The sequence below is a fragment of the Marmota marmota genome, unplaced genomic scaffold, assembly GCF_001458135.2.
Source record: "Marmota marmota marmota unplaced genomic scaffold, marMar, whole genome shotgun sequence".
In the NCBI taxonomy this organism is placed as follows: domain Eukaryota; kingdom Metazoa; phylum Chordata; class Mammalia; order Rodentia; family Sciuridae; genus Marmota; species Marmota marmota.
Genome location: NW_025999990.1, coordinates 30,377,494 through 30,396,082, shown reverse-complemented (window position 1 = coordinate 30,396,082; position 18,589 = coordinate 30,377,494). Strand labels below are relative to the sequence as shown.

Below are 18,589 nucleotides of genomic sequence, written 5' to 3'. Positions count from 1 at the left end.
ACCCTGGCACCAGAGGCTCAAATGCTTGGTGACCATGGACTGAGGAAAGCTCCCTCCTTTCCTAGTCACCTAGGTCTCTTGTTATGGGGAAGAGTACCACTGTGAGAAGGTACTGAAGGGCATTGGGGCTAAAGTACCTGGTAGGAGGAAAGTCAAGTTTTAGGTAGTTGCTACCAGCTAGCAGGTTGCTCTCCCAGTTGATGAGGCTTTGTTTTTTCTTTTCTCTATGCCTGGGGTGGGTTGTAGGAGGGGCTGTCCCCAGAAAGGACATCTGGGTGTCCAATCCTCTAAAGTAGAGGCGGCCCTGGCCCAGAAGATCCAAGGCCTGGTACTACCACCTATCCTACAGAAAAATGACAACTGGCAATAGGGCTCAGCAAAGCCAGGCATGTCTCCAGACTCCTTTTCCCGGTCCAAGGAAATGTTTCCTCTCCTTGTAGAACAGGGAAGCACAGGCCAACTTCCTGGAGCAGGCTGCAGCCCAAGGGGCAGCATCCTCCACCAACACAAGATTATTCTTAGACAGGGAGCATCAGTGTTGGTTCCCATGTATCCGGGGACAAGGAGAGGCTGAGGCACAGGGCAAAGGACTGGTCCAGTGTGACAGGATGGGGCACACAGCTCTTTCTTCTTCATTCCAAATTTTGGACTTCTTCCAATCTTCCAATCATTCTAATCCAAGAGAAAGGGTAACGTGCTCTAAAAGGAGAGTCACTGGGATCAAGAATAATTCAGATCTGTTGTGGATTCACTGCAGAGTCTTTAAATGTTAGACAAGAGTTCACAGCTTAGAAATAAAAATATGGAACTTACTTGGGTTAAATTAAAAGCACAATTTTATTGTATTTTCTTGTCAAACAATTTTACTTGAGGCAACAACTGAAATATAATTTAATTCAACAGGAAATATCACACTTGGAGGGAAAACAGAGAAATAAAAAAATTTTAAAAACCCTTAAATTAAAGCCAAACATTCTTTCCAAGGCACAGCATTGACATTTTGAGATTGACAGCAGAATGAGTTTGTTTCCATGAAACAAAATCATGAGCCCAAAGTCTGCCTTTGAAACAGTTCCCACTTCATCACCACTGCTCAGGCTCAGGGAACAATGCTCGTGGCCTTCCTTAGAGCCAGGTAGCCAGTGATGACATCAGATGGCAGCCTCCTAATATAGGAAAATTCTTCAATAGTACTGAACCGCAGCTTGCTCTGGGGGTCTGTGTAGTTGGCCTGCGTGAGATATGGGCACAGTGAAGGACAAAGTTTTTGGTTGTGGTGTTTCAAGTTCAAGCACAAGTTTTAACATTTTTTTCTACTTTACAAAAAGCAAAATATGTCTGCATTATGTTTTACTGTCACCAAGAACACTACATTGCTCACTTTGGCAAAGACTCATTAATCTCCTCAGACTTGAGAAACACTTCAGGGAACAGACAGAAAGAACAACCACATCCTATTCTAGGACCCTTCTTCTTGGTCCCTCAAGGGCTGCAAGCAACAATTCCAAAACTGAATTCATGATGGTCATCAATCCCTGCCTTCCAACACCCACCCCTTCCAGTAAGTGCCCCAGGTCTGTGCTCCTCAAGGCAGGCGCTGCTCCCATGCTTGCTGGACCCTCATCCCTCCTGCCACTTGAAGGTGAGTCACAGCTTCAAGGAAGGTTTATCAGTGCCTCTGCAGAGGGTCATATTCATAGCACTGTGGAGCTCTCCTGGGCAATGCTTATCTCTACTGCTTTGAAGTCTACTATTTACATACTCTCTGATTAAGGTTTAGGCTGTGAGGCTCTACAAGGTAGAAGTAAGCTGGCTGGCTTATCATTGTAGACCAGTTCCTGTGCAATGCAGAGAGCACAGGGAGCCATCAGTGGTTATATACTGAATGACTGACTGAATGAATGACAAACAAAGAAACCATCACAAAAGGACCATCACAGGACCATCACAAAAGAAAAGAGTACTTGTTTCCTAGACATATCAAAATTCTCTTTCAGTCTGTTTTTCCCATGTGCAAGCAGACAAAATAATTTGCTTACTATATATCTCAAAGAGCACGGCTTCTATAGATTTTATTTTAAAAATGAGTAATTTTAAGCTCCATTTAAAAATTATAAAAGATGGCATTAAAGTCTAGACAGATAATGTCCAATTATTCAAGGGTGGACTGTCTGCTCCACTGCTGTCATGTGTGTATGGACCTAGACTCTTAGTAATTTTGTGGCTTGATGAGGGGGAAGACTTCAGAGAAGAGGCAACAAGCCGAAAGGAACTGAGTCATAGGTTTCTCATGTTCTCACTCCTGCCACCTGGCATCTCCCTACAGTATTTAGCTGCTGTGTGTCAGGAAAGTGGGATGTATTCCCAAAAAGTAAAGATTAATTAAAGCTCTATATCAAATAAAACTTTGATCCTCTTGCTTGATCTAAATAGTGCCTTTCTGTACTACATTTCCTTTAATGATAGTACTATAAGGGAAAACTTAATTAGAAAAACAGTGACAAGTCTCTTTCGAGGGCTCATGGCCCTGAGGCAGTTAGTCTTCCCCTGCCAGATAGTTAATCTATCTGAAGCTCTGAGCAGGGTGCAGGCATGTCATCTGGTGAGGACCACCTGGCCTCCATATATGAGCTGGCCTCAGTTTGGCTCCACTGCATGGATGCCTCTCTCCTTACACCGATCTGTGTTAGTTAAGCTACCCAAGTTCAGACCTTACTGCCAAGAAGGCTGCTGAAGAAACAATGTGGGATACGGAGATCCTGTGGCACCGACAAAAACTAGAACAGTATGGGCCTGACCCAGGAGTCAGCATCCTGCATTTTGAACACAAGGAAGGATGCCAGGTAACACCCCAGAGATGAACAAGTGAGGAAGCTCATCTCCATAGTCTACCTGCCTCTGCATCCTGTCCCTTGAGCCTGGATGCAACAAACAGAGGTCATGTTCCTAAATGGCAATCAGCTTTAGTCCCCCTTGCTGCAGGGTGACAAGCAAAGAGTTACAGGCAGTGCTCACAGCTTCCCCATCTCACCTAGAGTCTTAACATTTTCCATAGCTTTGTAATGAGGGCTAAACACAGATGTGACTTCCACATGTCTTCTTGCCATGCCCAAGTGCAGAGGAAACAGTCATGTGGCTGGCTGAGGACAGGTGTGTCACTGTAAATATGAGTTAGGCTTTAGTTTTTAATTATGTAACTTTAAATTATACAAATAATAAGTGAACCATGTTCTCCTCTGGAAAAAAAAATAAAACAGTACAAGTAAGACTAAAGTCTCCCTTTACCATTGCCTTCCACCCACAAGTCCTTGCTTTCCCCTGAGGAAACCACCGCTAGGTGGGCACTCTTCCAGAAGTTTTTATTTATACCCTTAACACATAAACAACAGAGAAATTAGTCAACATGTATTTTTTTGTGAATGTGTTATTTTTGTGGATGAGTAAAGATTTATTTTTTCTTATTTTCAAATTCTTTAAAAATGTGTTGACCACTTGGAGCAAGATAATAACAAGTTTTTGTGGGGTTTATAACATGTAGGAGTAAAGTATACAACAAGCATGGTACTGGAAAGAAATAAACACAAGTATACCCCTACAAGGTTCTTATATATAAAATGGTATAATGCTACTTAAAGACACAGTTTAAGTCACATGAATACTAAGAACCACACAACAACTATAAAGAAATTATAACCAATAACAACAAAGATACTCATGGACCACAGTAAAATAAAAAATAAATAAATCTGCCATGTAGGCCATAATTTGCTTATTCCTGTTTTGTATGAAATCCTATGGAAGAAAAACTAAACTTGGCATAGTAAAAAATAAGAATTTAAAAAATGGAACACTTCGTGAATTTGCATGTCATCCTTGCACAGGGGCTGTGCTAATCATCTCTATATCATTCTAATTTTGGCATATATGCTGCAGAAGTGCACACTGTATGCTGATTTTTATGTAACAGCAACAAGCTGCTTATGCTGTTTTGCATTCTAGAACTTTAAGCATGTTGATATGCATCAAGCTCACAGAACAATGTGACAATATACCCTGTGATAGAGCTTTCTGTTGTTTCCAACATTTTGCTAACACAGTTTCCATAAGTATTTCTGCATAAAGCTTCTTGTGCACCTATTTCTCTAGACAACTGCCTAGAAGGCAAATTGCTGGATTATTCATTTGCTTTTCTGTTATAAGAGAAATGCCAAATTGTCATTTCAAGAAGCTGTATTAATGCACATTCCCACCTGAAAACAGCAATGTATGAGAATATCCACTTCCTTATGTTGGGGCCAAAATATGTAATCAAACATCTTAATTTCTTGCCAGGCATAGTGGCACACAACTTGGGAAGGTAGAAGGAGGATTGCAAGTTCCAGACCAGCTTTAGTAACTTAGCAAGGTCCTAAGCAACTCAGTGAGACCCTGACTTAAAATAAAAAAATAAATAAAAAGGGCTGAGGATGTGAATCAATGGTAAAGCATCCTTGGGTTCAATCTCCAGTACAGGGGGGGAAAAAAAAAAAGTCTTTAATTTCTTCCCTGTAGAATGAGTCCTTTTTATAATTACCAGACAAATGCTTACTTATTAGTCATCTACATTCTTCTACTATAATTTCTAATTCTTATTCTTTTGCCCATTTTCCTATGGAACTGTCTTTCAATGATTTGATTTTTTTGTATATCCAGAATGTTTTAATTCTCACAAAGAAGTGGGGGAAGAAGTTTTAAGTACTGTGTAACACAGCAAGACTTCACCAATGGCAAAAAGAGACCTGGAATAATGTTTCTCAAAATAGCGCTCATACCTCCTAACAGGTGAAAATCATTATACTAGTAAATGAACTGCCCAAAATGGTGAGGATAAAGCTGACATTCTAAGGGGTCTGGCTTCCAAAAGCTTGAATTGACACAGCAAGAGATTTCCACTTTGGGCCATAACAGAATAACTGGTGCCAGACTAGTTCTCCTGCCACAAACAACTATTAAGATGGTTAAAAAAATATGAAGCAGCTATTTTTGAGAAAGAGATAAGAGGCAGTACAAGATTACAGTGGCTGAAAAAAAAAAAAAGAAGAAGAAGCCTATTTAAAAAAAAGAAGCCTATAAGATGAGATCTAGGATCATACCAACTCCCTCTGCCATGACCATTTCCTGACTACCAGGCAGGAAGCAGGAGCTCAAGCCACACTGGAGACCAAGCTTTACAGTACATGAACTTTTGGGGGACAAATTATATCCAAACTATAGCATATATAGCACTAATGGCAAACAAATGAAAATGAGTTTGGAACAATGAAAATGATCAGGAATAAAGAAGGATATATATAAAAAGGCAATTCCCCCAAAAAAGGATATAAGAAGGAGACAATTCTTCTTTATATAATGTATATAAACTAATTTGGTCAATTTGTTATAGAATTTGGGGATCACACATTTTCATTAAAATATAAGGATTTAAGAGACAGGTTTAAAAAACAGCAGGTTTTATTTCTATAGTTATGAGAAAAAGCCCATCTTACAAATTCATAAGATATGAAAAACAGATTAAGAAGGTGAGGGGAAGATGTCTTTACAAGTACCCCACTTGCTCTACATTCTGCAAATAAGGAAATAGGGCTCTTTTCAGTTTCTGAGTTTCAGTAACTTGCCCAATTCCCACTTCCCCAATTCCTACTTCCAGCTCCACTAGTGGTTCCCAAACTTTGTTCCATAGAAGCACTTGAGGGGGTCATCAATTCCTACTTCCAGCTCCACTAGTGGTTCCTAAACTTTGTTCCATAGAAGCACTTGAGGGGGTCATCAGGATGGGGGTAGGGAGGAGGAAAAGGACCAGGAGACCTCAATGGCTAAGAAGGACTCTAGCCCTTTTAGATATATGGATTATCTTATGATTTTATTTGGAGAAAAAAAAAGGGGGGTCTGGTGCTTAAGTTTGGAAATCACAGTGCTTCTGTGGAAACATTTACTTTTTTTTTTTTTCCCCCAATGCTAGAGATCAAACCCAGGGTCTAAAGCATGTGAGGCCATCATTCTATGACCGACCTACACCTTCAGCCCTAAATATTTTGTTTTAAGTATAATCATCTAAAATGCAGGTTTTTGAAACTTTGGCAGTTAAAAAGGTAATTGTTTCTTTCATATTGTTCCAAATAGTTAACTATCCAAGAAAAAGGAAGTAAAACTCACGTCTCCTGATTTCTAGAACAATCCTCCCTCTGGGATGCCCACATAGCTGTCCCAGATTGCAGAATGGATGCCTTGCACAAACCTATTACCTATTCATAGTACCTGGGCTGTAGGTGGAATCATTGGTGGTGGATATTGAACACAGTCTGGACATTACTCTGAAATCTTCTTCAATTTAATGTTATAATAAATAGAGATATAATTATACTCACAAGAAGACCCGAAACATCAGAATACTTCTTGGCTGGTTTAAAGGATGGAGGAGCATCAATACTAAAGTCTGAGGGGGGGAAAAAAAGAGATGACTAAACTTGCCTTAAAACATTCTAATTCCATTCCTCTCTTTCTCTCCCTCCCCCCACCACTGTAAATAACATTTGATAATATTCCTGAAATTTTCCTTTATGATTATGGATTATGTGGATTAACCAAGCAAATAAGAGAGGAGTCTTAGAAAAATAGTATAGTATGTTACAGACCAAGTACAGGGTTTGGATCTAGCCCTGCCTTGTCACCAGGGACCCTCTATTCCAGCAGAATTGCTGGAAAATTCATCTGCCCACAAGCTACTTTCACAATCTCAGGCTCCATGGGTTGATGGTGATGAAATGTCAAATAACCCACTAACTGGATCTGAGCACCCAGACTCCTGCATGTCCACACCTAGATGACTGACTAGCTTATTTGTCATCCATCTGAGTCACCCCCATGAAAGTCATACAGCAAGACAGGAGGTGTAGTGATCAATGAACCTGCATTTTACAATGAATTTCAATAGAACATCTAACAGTGTTTTATATAAATTTAAACATAATGCAGCAGAAAGTATTCACATTCAAAGATGCTAGCTTAAGAGTGCAAAAGAGTTGGACTTTAAGCTGGTTGTTGGAATCTCCTAAATCTAGCATTATACTTGGGCTACCTTGTTCTTTGAAATAAATTTTAAGAGTAGACTTTTAAATAAGAATTTGTCTAATAGAAACATCAATATTATCATAGCAGGACCTATCTCTCAAACTGAAATGTTAATAATGACACTAACCCTAACCTAAGACAACACAAACAGGTTCAACACAGACACAGTTCACAGGTAATACACACATAATATTCCTAGATCAATGCCACTATAAAATTTTCAAGCTAAAAACAATTTCCTACAATAATGCAAACACAATAAAATAACACAGGTCTGTCGTAAGGAAGTTCCTAGTCTGAGCATTATAATCACATGGAAGACTCTAGACAGCTCACAGTTAGGATCATTCAGTTGCCACGGCAATGCCCTTTCAGCAGCGAGAATTTGTTTCAGGTTCTTCCAGGTTCTGTTCTTCTTGCCAGCTACTGCACCACCATGGCCAGAGTGCTCAAGTTAAAAGCATGGGTTGGAAAAAACAAAAATCAACGGAGACTACTATGAGAATCTGACATTTATGCTATCATAACTGTTAAGTACCTTTCATTCTATCACCAATAATTTGTACCCTGAGACCTTTTTAAAAAGTACTTCATTGTATACTCTCATTTTAATTTGAACAAATGAAAATTTGGACTGTAAAAATGTACGAGTTAGCTGGTGATAGAATAGAAATAAAAGGTTATGTTTTTATATGCACACACAAAATCAAATCTTTTATTGGGTCTAACTTTGCAGAATTCACTCATGACTTGATCACCTTAAAATAAATTTACTACAAAGTTAGATTTAATCTCATGACTAAATCTCTAAACTCCCTTCTGAGGGCAAGTCTCTGCCTTCCAAATTACTAGTAATCCTGGAAAACTTGAGTAAGTCTCAATTGTGGCATGGCAAGCCTTCTGGAAATCTCTCTCTTTTTTTGGTCCTATGAAGATTACAAAATAAAATGGAAAAAAACTACCAAAATATTTGTGACACTAGTAACACTGTATTTACAAAACTCATTCATAAAAAATAAACTTAAGAGTGTAATCCACATCTTTGAGTCAACATGTTACTATATCCCTCAAGAATGAAAGAAAAAGTGACCATTTCTACTTCATAGCACAACACTTAGATTTATTTAAGAAACTAATGAGGAACACTCTTCTTTCAGTTAAATATTTCAAGCCTTACCTGAAACTAATGTAAGACCAATAAAAAGGGAAGGGAAGCAATCATCATGGGAATGACCCACCCTCAAAATGTTATCCTTTAATGAATTCCACAAAGGTACCAAAGTTCTTGGGGTCTGGCAAAGTAGAAGATCCACAGGAAGGATCCTTCTTATCCTGCCCCTTCCCTCCCATAACAGCCCACGGGGAAAAGGTTGCAACTTAGACTCAAGATGGGGACACCAGAGCCACCAAAGCTGCAGGCCCAGCATGATCAGTAGCCAACGTGTGATTGGTTTTTTTTTTTGTTTGTTTGTTTGTTTGTTTATGAATATAATGCCTTAGAAACTTACCACAAAGTTAGGATCCTTAAACGGCAAAGGTTTTCCAGCTTTTTCCACTGGTCCTGTGCTAAACTCAGAGGACACCATTTTATTTTCATTCATGGCTTCCATGCTGACACCCTTAAAACATAGTAAGAATTGTTTGAAGTCAGTTTCTTCTAGCAGGATTCACCACTTCTGCTCTCAACAAGGGGGGACATACAAGGAAAAACTGCAACTAGCACTCTAGCAGGTCGTCTGCCCCAGAGGAGACCCTGCCTAATGGGGAGCAGGAAAGAGGGTAGGACCTGCAGCTGCCATGTTTTCTAGTTCCTCTTAGTGCCAAGCTCAGGATGGCTATCCGACCCAAGCTGACTCATTTGATTCCGACAACAGCTACAAAGGAAGTGCTATCATTCCCACTTTGAAAAAAAAGTAAACCTAGGCTCAGAAGGATGGAGTCAAGGCCACACAGTACTCTACCTTTGGATTCAAACCCAGATCAAGCCAATTCTAAAAACCCCACCATTTCTATGATACCACACAGTCCCAACTCCTGCTTCTCTTATCAGCTGTGTCTTAAAACATTAAGGCAAAAAAGGCTTAGCACCTTAAGAGTTTAGTCATCAGAGAACCTACGCAGGAGCCAGCATGCATAAGGACACAACAGGACATGGGCATTCTGAGGACGGAAAATGAAGAGGAAGCTGGAGTGCCACAGGTCAGCTGGCTACAGCCAGACAGTATTCAGACAAGCAGGCTGATATGCTTTAAAACAAGAAATCTTTAAGCTGATAACAAATTAGAAATAGCCAAAATAAGGTTATATCTGATTTCAGAGGCAATTTCCAATCTTTCCAGACTATAATTCAACTTTTTAAAAAACAAGATAAATTTACATATAGTAAAATACACAGATTTTAAGTGTATGTTTCATGGCTTGCTAAATGTTTATACTGGTGTAATTCAAACTGCTATCAAAATACGGAACACTACCATCATCCCACAAAGTTCTCTCATGTCCCTTCCTCGTCAATACCTTTTAGCCCCAGGGCAACCACTACTCTGATTTCTACAGTACTTATACCTGTTCTAGAACTTCATATAAATGGAGTCTGACAGCATATATTTCTTTAGCTTAGCATAAAGTTTTTGAGACCTATACAAGTTGATATATGTATGGATCAACAGTTTGTTTCAATGTATTTGCCTAGTACTATTCAGCAGAGAATTCCACTATATAGACATACTAAAAAGTGTTTATTCATTTTCCTGTTGATGAACATTTGGTTTATTTTCAGTGCCAAGTTACTCCAAATAAAGCTGCTGTAATATTTTCCTTTCTCTTGGGTAAATACTTTGGAATGGAGTGGTTGTGTTTTTTGGTAAGTGCATGTTTAACTTCATGAGAAGTTACGTCTCTGGACGTGTGCGTATGCGTACTTCCCTGACCTCTCAATGGGATCTGTAAGAGGAAAGAAGAGTGGGGAAAACAAGGAACATTCACTCTGTTACAACAGTTCTCTGACCAGTCTTTCCCCAGATTCCTCTTTGGGGTTTCTGGGTGGGCTAGGGCTCCAGCCAAGGAATCTGGAACCTGTATTCCATCCCCCCCTGTCTGAATGGCCCCTCCCTTCATCCTCACTCAAACCAGTCTTACCTGTCATTATACAAAATCTTTTGTTTTAGGAAATTCACACTGAAATCACTCTTTTTAGAGGTTGTAATCTAGGGACAAAGGAGAAAGTCCAGGGTACTGACTGAAAAGGACATGATGGGAATAGATCTAAGGAAACCTGCCAGTTTTAGAAGGAAAGAGATCATTCTCCCAAAGAATCCAACTCTTCATAAGGGTGCTCCATGGGACTACTCAGCAGGAAACAGGCCAATGCCCCTGCATTGTCAGGAGGCCAGGCCTACTGGGTGGTCTAAATTTAAGAAAAAGAGAAAAACAAAAATCCTAAGAACTTGAGACAGACAGACAGACAACTCTAAGAACTACCCAGTGGGTATCATATTAGATACCCAAGACAGGTAGGGGCGACTTAGAGGGAAAATGGGCAGAATTAAAAAAGATTTCCTGGGGCCAGATACACCTCAAATTTCAACTTTATTAATAGTTTGAGATTTCCATAAAGAATATGACTATTAATATGATACTGTTTCCATCTGAGAAAAACAAACAAACTGAACTGCTAAATAAGCAAAGAGGAAATTCAAAAGAGAAAAACAGGGCCCCAAGACCTTGGACAGTGTTTACAGAACCATCCACAAGAGCATGTCCAGCTCCCAGAGCCCCAGCCTCAGGGAGTGCAACTGACTTTTATTCTACTCCGGAAATGCTCCGAGACTGCACCTCTCCCTTTCTGTTTATTTTTCTCCCCTGATTCCCAGCAAGGAAGCTCAAAGGTGTTGAGTGCTCAGTGAAGGGGAAGGAATGCAGATTCTTTTGACATTAGTTCTTTGTCTCAAGGCAGACCAGGGGCAACAGTGTGGGATTAGGGTAGGGGACTTCTCCAGAAGCCACTATGAAAAGCAGGCACTCAGCAAGTCAATGTAGGCTAGATAATCTGGAAGTCCTGCCAGGGGAGAGGTCATACAATCAGACAAGTGCATAGCTGACAGTAAGAGAAGGGTGGCTTCTAAAAGACAGGCCGGAAGTCTAAGTTCCAAGCCCCAAGCTAGAGAGTCAAGAAGGAAATGAAGATGATGTGCATGGATTTTTTTCAAACAGATTCTTCCTCTTGGAGGGCCTGCTCCATCCTCTGCTCTTCCATTCAGCAGGCCTGAATCCCCTGAGAAGTCAAGCTGAAGAAGCAGCTGAGAAAGGAAACCACCTGAACAGAACTGAGCCATACAATTCCAGAGTGGATCTTGCCTCTGAAAATAGTGGGGGGCTTTCTTGACTCTCTAACCAGATAAATCCCCACAGGAAGTTCAGACTGGTTTTCTGCTTGTCTTTCCTCCTCAACCTTACTCCCACCCCCATGTTACTCCACCTTCACCTTCCTTCCCCTTCACCTCAGCCAAGCAGATGAGAGGGAGACACCTTAGCCAAAGGGAAGTCCAAGTCTCTGGGGCTCAGATGCATTAAAACAACATTTAAAATGATGTGTAGTTTCCATATTATGAAAGCACTATTAACACTAAGAGATTTTTATGAGGTGAACTGTCCAGAGACACAAATGCCCTAAGCTGAGGAGAGAAAGTAACGCCTAACACTAAGGGCTGTTCTCTCTTTGCAGCACTAAAAGAGCTGATGTAAGCGCCAGAGAAGAGAAACCTGGACTGCTATTAAAGAAGCACATGTCTGTCGCTAAGACACTGAAGTCAGCAAGGCCTAGGGTCTCAGCCCATCACTGCCCAACTACACAGCCCAAATAAATAGCTTCTTCTCACCAGACAGCAGCCTGCATGACTCAGACACAGACTTCAGGATAACTTGGGCTTTCTGTCTGTGGTTACAAAAAAAGGAGACAAATGTCTTTTTGTCTTATCATTGAAAAAGCAAATACCAGATACATCTAGTATCCCAGATTTTTTAAAAAAGGATAAGTCTTAAACTGCAGAGTTACTATAGCAAAAATGCAAGATAAAACCTTGATATTCAATAAAGTCAGTTAAAAAAGAGAAATTAATTCCTTAGGACACGGTGAAGTCAGATAATCTTAAAAGTCTATTAGACTGACTGAGATGACTGTCAATACAGAGAAATGTTCACAAATAATCCTAAGTGAAAAACAGGATACAGAATGTCATACACCAAATAAAATACAAATACTACACCTAGAAAGAGTAACATGATTTAAGATTACCATAACTTTTTAAAAGTTGGGATAGAATGATTATTTTTTAAATGAATAAATCAAGTCAGTCTAGCATTCTCTGGCTGCCTCCAATTACAAAAGAGTCTATCATCATCTCTACGCCCCTAGTCATCTGCACTCTGCATTATTCTTCTCGAGCAGCAATAGCGGCCTCAACTTAAGATGCTTTATTAAATGCTTATTAACCATTATAAATCAAAAGTCAACCAAGTAACACTCAATCTGTAGGTCAATTAGATTTCTCAGAAAAATTTAACAACTAGAATAGGTGTTTGAGAAGATTTAAATGCCCTATAAGAAGGCAGAAATACCCTCTCCAAAATAATTTTTCTGCCTCATGGAGTTTGTTAGAACAGAAATCTAATTCCATCTTCCAACCTAGAGTGATAAAGAAAGGCAATTAAAAAAAGAATGTGAACTCTGGACAGCCTACTTGGGTTTGAACCCTGACTCTTACCACTTATTAGTATGTGGAAGTGGGCAAATTATTTACTTTTTATTTATTTCCCCTTAATCTTTTGATCTGTAAAATGAGAATAACAACCCACATAAAGTTAGTTTGAGAATTAAATGACATTGCTTAGAAAGAGCTTAGAACAGTGTCTAGCACATAGTAAATGCTCAAACATTAATTACTATTATTTATCACTATTTCTTTTATTTTAACACAATATCTGTTCCCCATCCCACCAGTCCAGTAATCTTTTTCAAAGTATAATAACCAGAATGAATGGAAGACCGTACTCTCGTAACATTATTAATCAATAGCCACATTAGTTACATTGAGAATATAAATCCAAATACAGCATTGTAATTCTAAGACAATTTACAAAATTTAACAAGTATAAACACTTAATAATAATTTCTGCTGAACTGGATAAAGACCCACCTTGATGGCATAATAAAACAAAATTGTTTTTGTACTATTAAACTATTTCCTAAGTTTGATGTAGAGGAAAACATCTATAAATGCTTTGCTCAAAATACTACTAGACCAAAAACATTCTCTTCAAATCCTGAGAACTTCTAAGCATTTAAATTTACAAACATCTTTAAATTTCAACTATGCACTCAATTTTACTTTAGAAACCATATGCACATTTCTGGAAAGTAAAACTTGTCTAAGAATCCATGATATTAAAAAAAAAAATCCATGAATCCACAATATTGAATTTTTTCAACAATCTCTAAAAACACTGTAATAATCTCTTAAGTAAAAATCTTTTGTAAAATTTTAAGTCTCATGGACGTTTTATACATTTTGCTTTTAAGAAAACACAAAACAGTTAAAATTATTGATGCAGGGAAATTTAGGTGCTGAAAGATATGTAAAATCCCTTTTAACTTAAGAAAGTCATTTATATAAAAACACTCACCTCCCCACTGATGAAACCTTGGGCCAGGAATGCCTTCCTCATTCAAACCCACCACCCCTCAGTCAATCTCAAGCCCATTTGCCTCCCCACCTCTCCTTTACTACTGTCAAAAGTCCCATCTTCCTCTGTCCTGCCACAGTAAAATACTAAGATGGAAGTTATATATAATCAACTTGGGCTCAAGGTTAGAAATTATTATATTCCCCCATGTAGGTGATAGGTAGAATTGTAGCATGGTCCCAGGTGTATAAGCACCTTCTCCCAGTTATTCAAGTTACTGTGGTGAAGTAACCCTTATCTAGTTACTGTGGTGAAGGAGATTTGCAGATGCAATTAAGGTCCCAAATTAGCCGATCTTAAACAAAGGATATTATCTAAGTAGGCTTGTCCTAATCACATAAATCCTTTAAATCTAAATCCAGAGGTAAGAGAAGTCAGAGATATTTGAAGCTCGAGAAGGACTGACTAAAGGGAGATTTTCCATAGCCAGTTGGGAAATGGAAGAGGCCGTGTGCCCAGGAATATGGGCAGCAGCTGATTGCCAGCAAGGAGATAGGGACCCACAGCCCTACTACCTCCAAATAACTGAATTCTGCCAACAATCTGAATGAGGCTGACTGTTTTCTTCCCCAGGACCTTCAGAAAAGAAAGCCCAATCAACATTTGGATTTCAGCTTTGTAATACCCAGAGCAGAGAACCAACCAGTCATATTATGTTAGAACTTCTGATCTACAGAACAATGAGCTAATGAATGTGTTACCAAAGAAAGCCTAAATAAACCCTCTAGCTTCACTTGCTATTTATTGACTTGAAAATTACTAATTTTGGAGGTCACAGAGCTAGGTATAAATTATTAGTCTTCCACTAGCTTTGTTGTAGATAATATCTCTGGCATGTGGGTTATGATGATAACATTGCCTACATTTCTCTTTAGGGAACTGAAGACCACTTTTGCTGAAAGCACTAACTCTTCACTGGGGCCTACAGATGTCCCATGGGTGACTGAATGTTGGCATCTCTATCTTCATATTATGTCTATCTCCTTTGTTTCATTAATTTTTGGGTCAGATTCTAATCAGCTCCACAAGTAAACCTGTTAAACATTCGAGAAATGTTTTGTCCCAAACTATAATATAGGATTAATATGACAAGACCTACCTGCCTAGTTTCTCCCTACTTAAAGCTAAAGACACCTGCCAGCTGCCACGCCCAGACACACCAGTTCATGGAATGAGTGAAAGAAGGTAGCATGCAAGTTCCTGGATGATCACTACCTAGTCCCAGAGAAGACATGAATATTCCTCCCCTTTATTAGTCTCTCCCTCACCATTCCTATCCTATATCTGTAATCTTCAACCCGCTGCTAGAGTCCAGAAGCTGATTTGTGAGCAAAGCTCCCTCTTCCTCATTTTTTGGCCACTGAATAAAGCTTTTCTTTTCTCCCCAACACTCCATTCTCAGACAGTGGTTTTTCTGTGGGTTGACCTTCTCATCCTATGAGTTATTTAAGATACTTAATTTGTGGTAATTCATAACAGCAACAACAGAAAGCTAATATATATCTGTCATTCTCTTTTTCTGAGAGATTTTTGGAAGGGAGGGAACAGGATATAATACTTTGAAATATCTTTAAGCATACTTCTGGGGCCAAAACAGAAACACAATACCATAAACACTTGCTGACTGAATTGAACTGAAATATAACAGAAAGGCTGAGCAAGGAACACAGATGAGGATCACCTCTAGAAAAATTCCAGGCAGTTCTCAAGGAAGTACTGTGCTAATGGCTGTGGATCAGGGAATTAGAGCAGGACAAAAATTTAAGACTTATTGCCAGAGACAGAAGCCAAGTTGTTTTCCTTCTTCGTGGGATGGATGCTGAGGCTGGAAGCAGTAATTGGTTACTACATTTCTTTAAACACCAGCTGGGAAGAGGAGAGTCAAGAAAAAAAAGAATTCACTATGCCAGGAAATGTCCTGCTCTTTCCAGCCTCTCCAGAGGGTGCTGCTAAGACAAAGAAAGTCCTCAGGGAGTACTTTGGAGGCCCTTCCTTTCAGTGAGTATTCTAAGGCCACCAGAATTGTAATTTCCACTACTTTGGGCTATTGGAATTTCCAGCATCCTGAAGTCATTTGGTCATTCTCTGAAGCTTGTTATGGTGGGAGTTGACCAATGCTACTTTGGGGGTTAAAAGAATCATTCCTCCAAAATGTACTGACTACATTCCTTGGTCCTGGCATAACTGAATATCAAAATAATAGGCATATTGGGAGAAAGTATTCCACGATATATCTCAGAAAAGTCTCCAATAAAGAATATGCACAAGTGGAGCACGCCTGGAATCCCAGTTAAATTAACTCAAATGTCCACCAGTAAATGTTTGTACAAGATGTCAGATTTACTTAAGTCTCATAAAGACTTTTCCACACAACAAAAAAGTCTCAAAAAGACTTTTCTACAAAGGAACCTAGAGGGACACTAAAGAATATTCTGTGTGATTTAATTTATATTATGTTTGAAAACACAAAGGATGTTTCAAGAGGCCAGCCTGTCTCTGCTCTGGTATCATAACGCAGAAATTAAAAATTTCCTAAATGAGGGAAACTATAAGTTATCAATGCATTTCTATGTTCCCCCATGTAGGACAAGGCGCTCTGCACCTCAGACACTCAGCCAATGTAGTAGGATGAACCAAGGGGAGACCCGCTACTTTTCAAAGACACTCAGGTTCTAAGTCATGCGCCCGGCTCAAAATGCGACCTCGATGGGGATGGGCGGTCCTTGTCCTAAATCTGTAACAACCACTCATCTCCTCTTCTCCCCTCACAATACAAGGTGGGTGGTGAATCTAACCAAAGCCGAAGCGTTAAAACTTAGAGGGGTGGGGTGGGGGTGGGGAATGCTCATTTACACCACCAACCAGCATCTACTTCAACCAGCATTTACTTCAGCTGGCACCATCCCAGCCCGACACTGCGCACGCGCTCGTGCACACGCTCCGCCCCGCCGGCCGTGCGCATGCGCTCTGTCCTTCTCGGCCCCGCGCACGCGCAGAGTAGGAGAGTGCCAGCGTACCTGCGCAAAGCCAGAGGTGGATACCTTTTTCTTTTTACTGGATCCGTAGCCCCCTCCGCTGCTGCCGTTGTAGGAAGGGCTAGCTGGCCTTTTCTTGCTGTTCCGGGCTATCCCGGGGGTGGAAGTGGCTGCCACAATTGGAATTTGAGCCGCCATCCTACCCAGTCTTTCTCCTGCTCCCCCTCCCCCTTTCCCGGGGCTGGCTCTGGAACTTCCGGCTTGTTATTACTTCCGTCTTGATGCTTGAAAACCTGGTCTGGACTCCACAGCTTTCGCTGACTTCTCTCGGTTGAGTCTAAAAGGCGGAGCTCGGAACAGTTTATTCAATCGGGCGGGAAGGTGTCAGCCAGGCGGTGTCCTGGGCTTTGGCGCACGTGCCTGGAAATCCCCAGTGAACATCTGATCTTTTTAAATAACTAGGCTTTTAGAATTAATGATCGTGTTGCCTTTTCTCACGCTAAGTCAGAAAATTGGTCACTTCTGATGTTTGTAAGAACGAAGGTACTTTAAGGCTGAGGGTGTAGCAGTGGTAGAGTGCTTGCCTAGCAGGCATGAGGCCCTTAGTTCAATCCTCAGTACTACAAAAATAAAAATAAAAGACAATATAGTCCATTATCAGAGGACTAGGCAGATTGCCAAGCTATTAGCTTCCCCTTGGTCTCTGCCTTTCCATGCTGGAAAAGTATTTCAATAGTACCCAAATGAACTTGAAAGCTAGAGTGTTTCTTAACCTTTTAAGGGTTAGAGACCTGTTTGAGCATACTACCCTTCCTTCCTTTTCTTTATTCCTCCTTAATACAGATTTCAGGGAGGTCACAGTTCTGCTAAAGCCTATTTATTAACTCTGCTCCACCTCATGGTTATTTACTTTGTTCTACTCTATACTTCAGAACCTTTAGGGCATCAAACTACATGATTTATAATGGGGTGGTTATAGTCCTTTTGGATCCAACTAGAATGCCATTTCTGAGGAGAGGGCAAGTTATGTCTTACTTGTCTGTTCACAGTAACTTACAAGTAATTGGTGCATTGGAATTATGTTTGAATGAAGTAAATAATAAATGAGTGAACTTCATGCAGTGACTAGTTGGAAACTAAAGTGACATATGAGTCTGGATATTTGAACGAAGAATGCTATAGAATGACTTACAGGTAAAAGAGCAATTAAGGAAACAATTTTGTTACTGGTATTTTTTTCTCTTTTGGAGAATGGAATAACCTTCCAGGATCAAAATGTTCTCTGCCATATGAATCTCCACCCCTATCCTCCCCTAAATCTAGTTTTTTCTTTATTCCTCCTCTCAAGGACTGATAGCTTCAACCAGCCAGTCACCTAAGCAAACTTCTGGTATCCTATCCACCTCCCATTTTAATCCTGCCCTCAGTTCAGCTCACCTCTCCCCTACTCTAACCCCGGTGAACCCATCTCTCATGTCTGGATCCTTGCAACAGTCTCCCAGTGGGAATTTGGGTCTCTATCTTTTCTTAATCCATCCCCAACCCCGGACCATCCTCCTCCCTGACTGACAGAATGGGTTTTCTAAGTCACAAATCCAATGTACCACTTATTTTATTATATTCCTTGGGTTTCTTTTACCTCAAAAATAAAAACCAAATAAATTTAGGCTTGCTATATAAGGTCCTTAATAACTTGAGCACTACCCTCATTTCTAATACTTAATGCCTTTTGCTCCAGCCAAGGAACTAACTCTGTTTCCTAGACT

General features: G+C 40.0%; 1 protein-coding gene and 1 non-coding gene across 3 annotated transcripts; both read right to left on the bottom strand.

The window, feature by feature from the left end:
* Positions 1–818: 818 nt before the first annotated feature.
* Positions 819–17,107, bottom strand: Ino80c (INO80 complex subunit C). Of its 2 annotated transcripts, none has more exons than XM_015482434.2 (5): positions 16,866–17,107; positions 8,616–8,726; positions 7,444–7,555; positions 6,405–6,472; positions 819–1,231 (listed from the first exon to the last, which is right to left on the bottom strand). In XM_015482434.2, the coding sequence occupies exons 1-5, from the start codon at positions 17,019–17,021 to the stop codon at positions 1,100–1,102; spliced, it is 579 nt and encodes a 192-aa protein (XP_015337920.1). In that variant the 5' UTR covers positions 17,022–17,107; the 3' UTR covers positions 819–1,099. The 2 variants fall into 2 exon arrangements, with proteins under 2 accessions (XP_015337920.1, XP_048662287.1); XM_048806330.1 differs by having other exon boundaries at positions 16,890–17,101.
* Positions 3,837–3,941, bottom strand: LOC125617804. The gene has a single exon (XR_007348918.1). It is a non-coding gene; the product is annotated as a U6 spliceosomal RNA (small nuclear RNA).
* Positions 17,108–18,589: the final 1,482 nt, after the last annotated feature.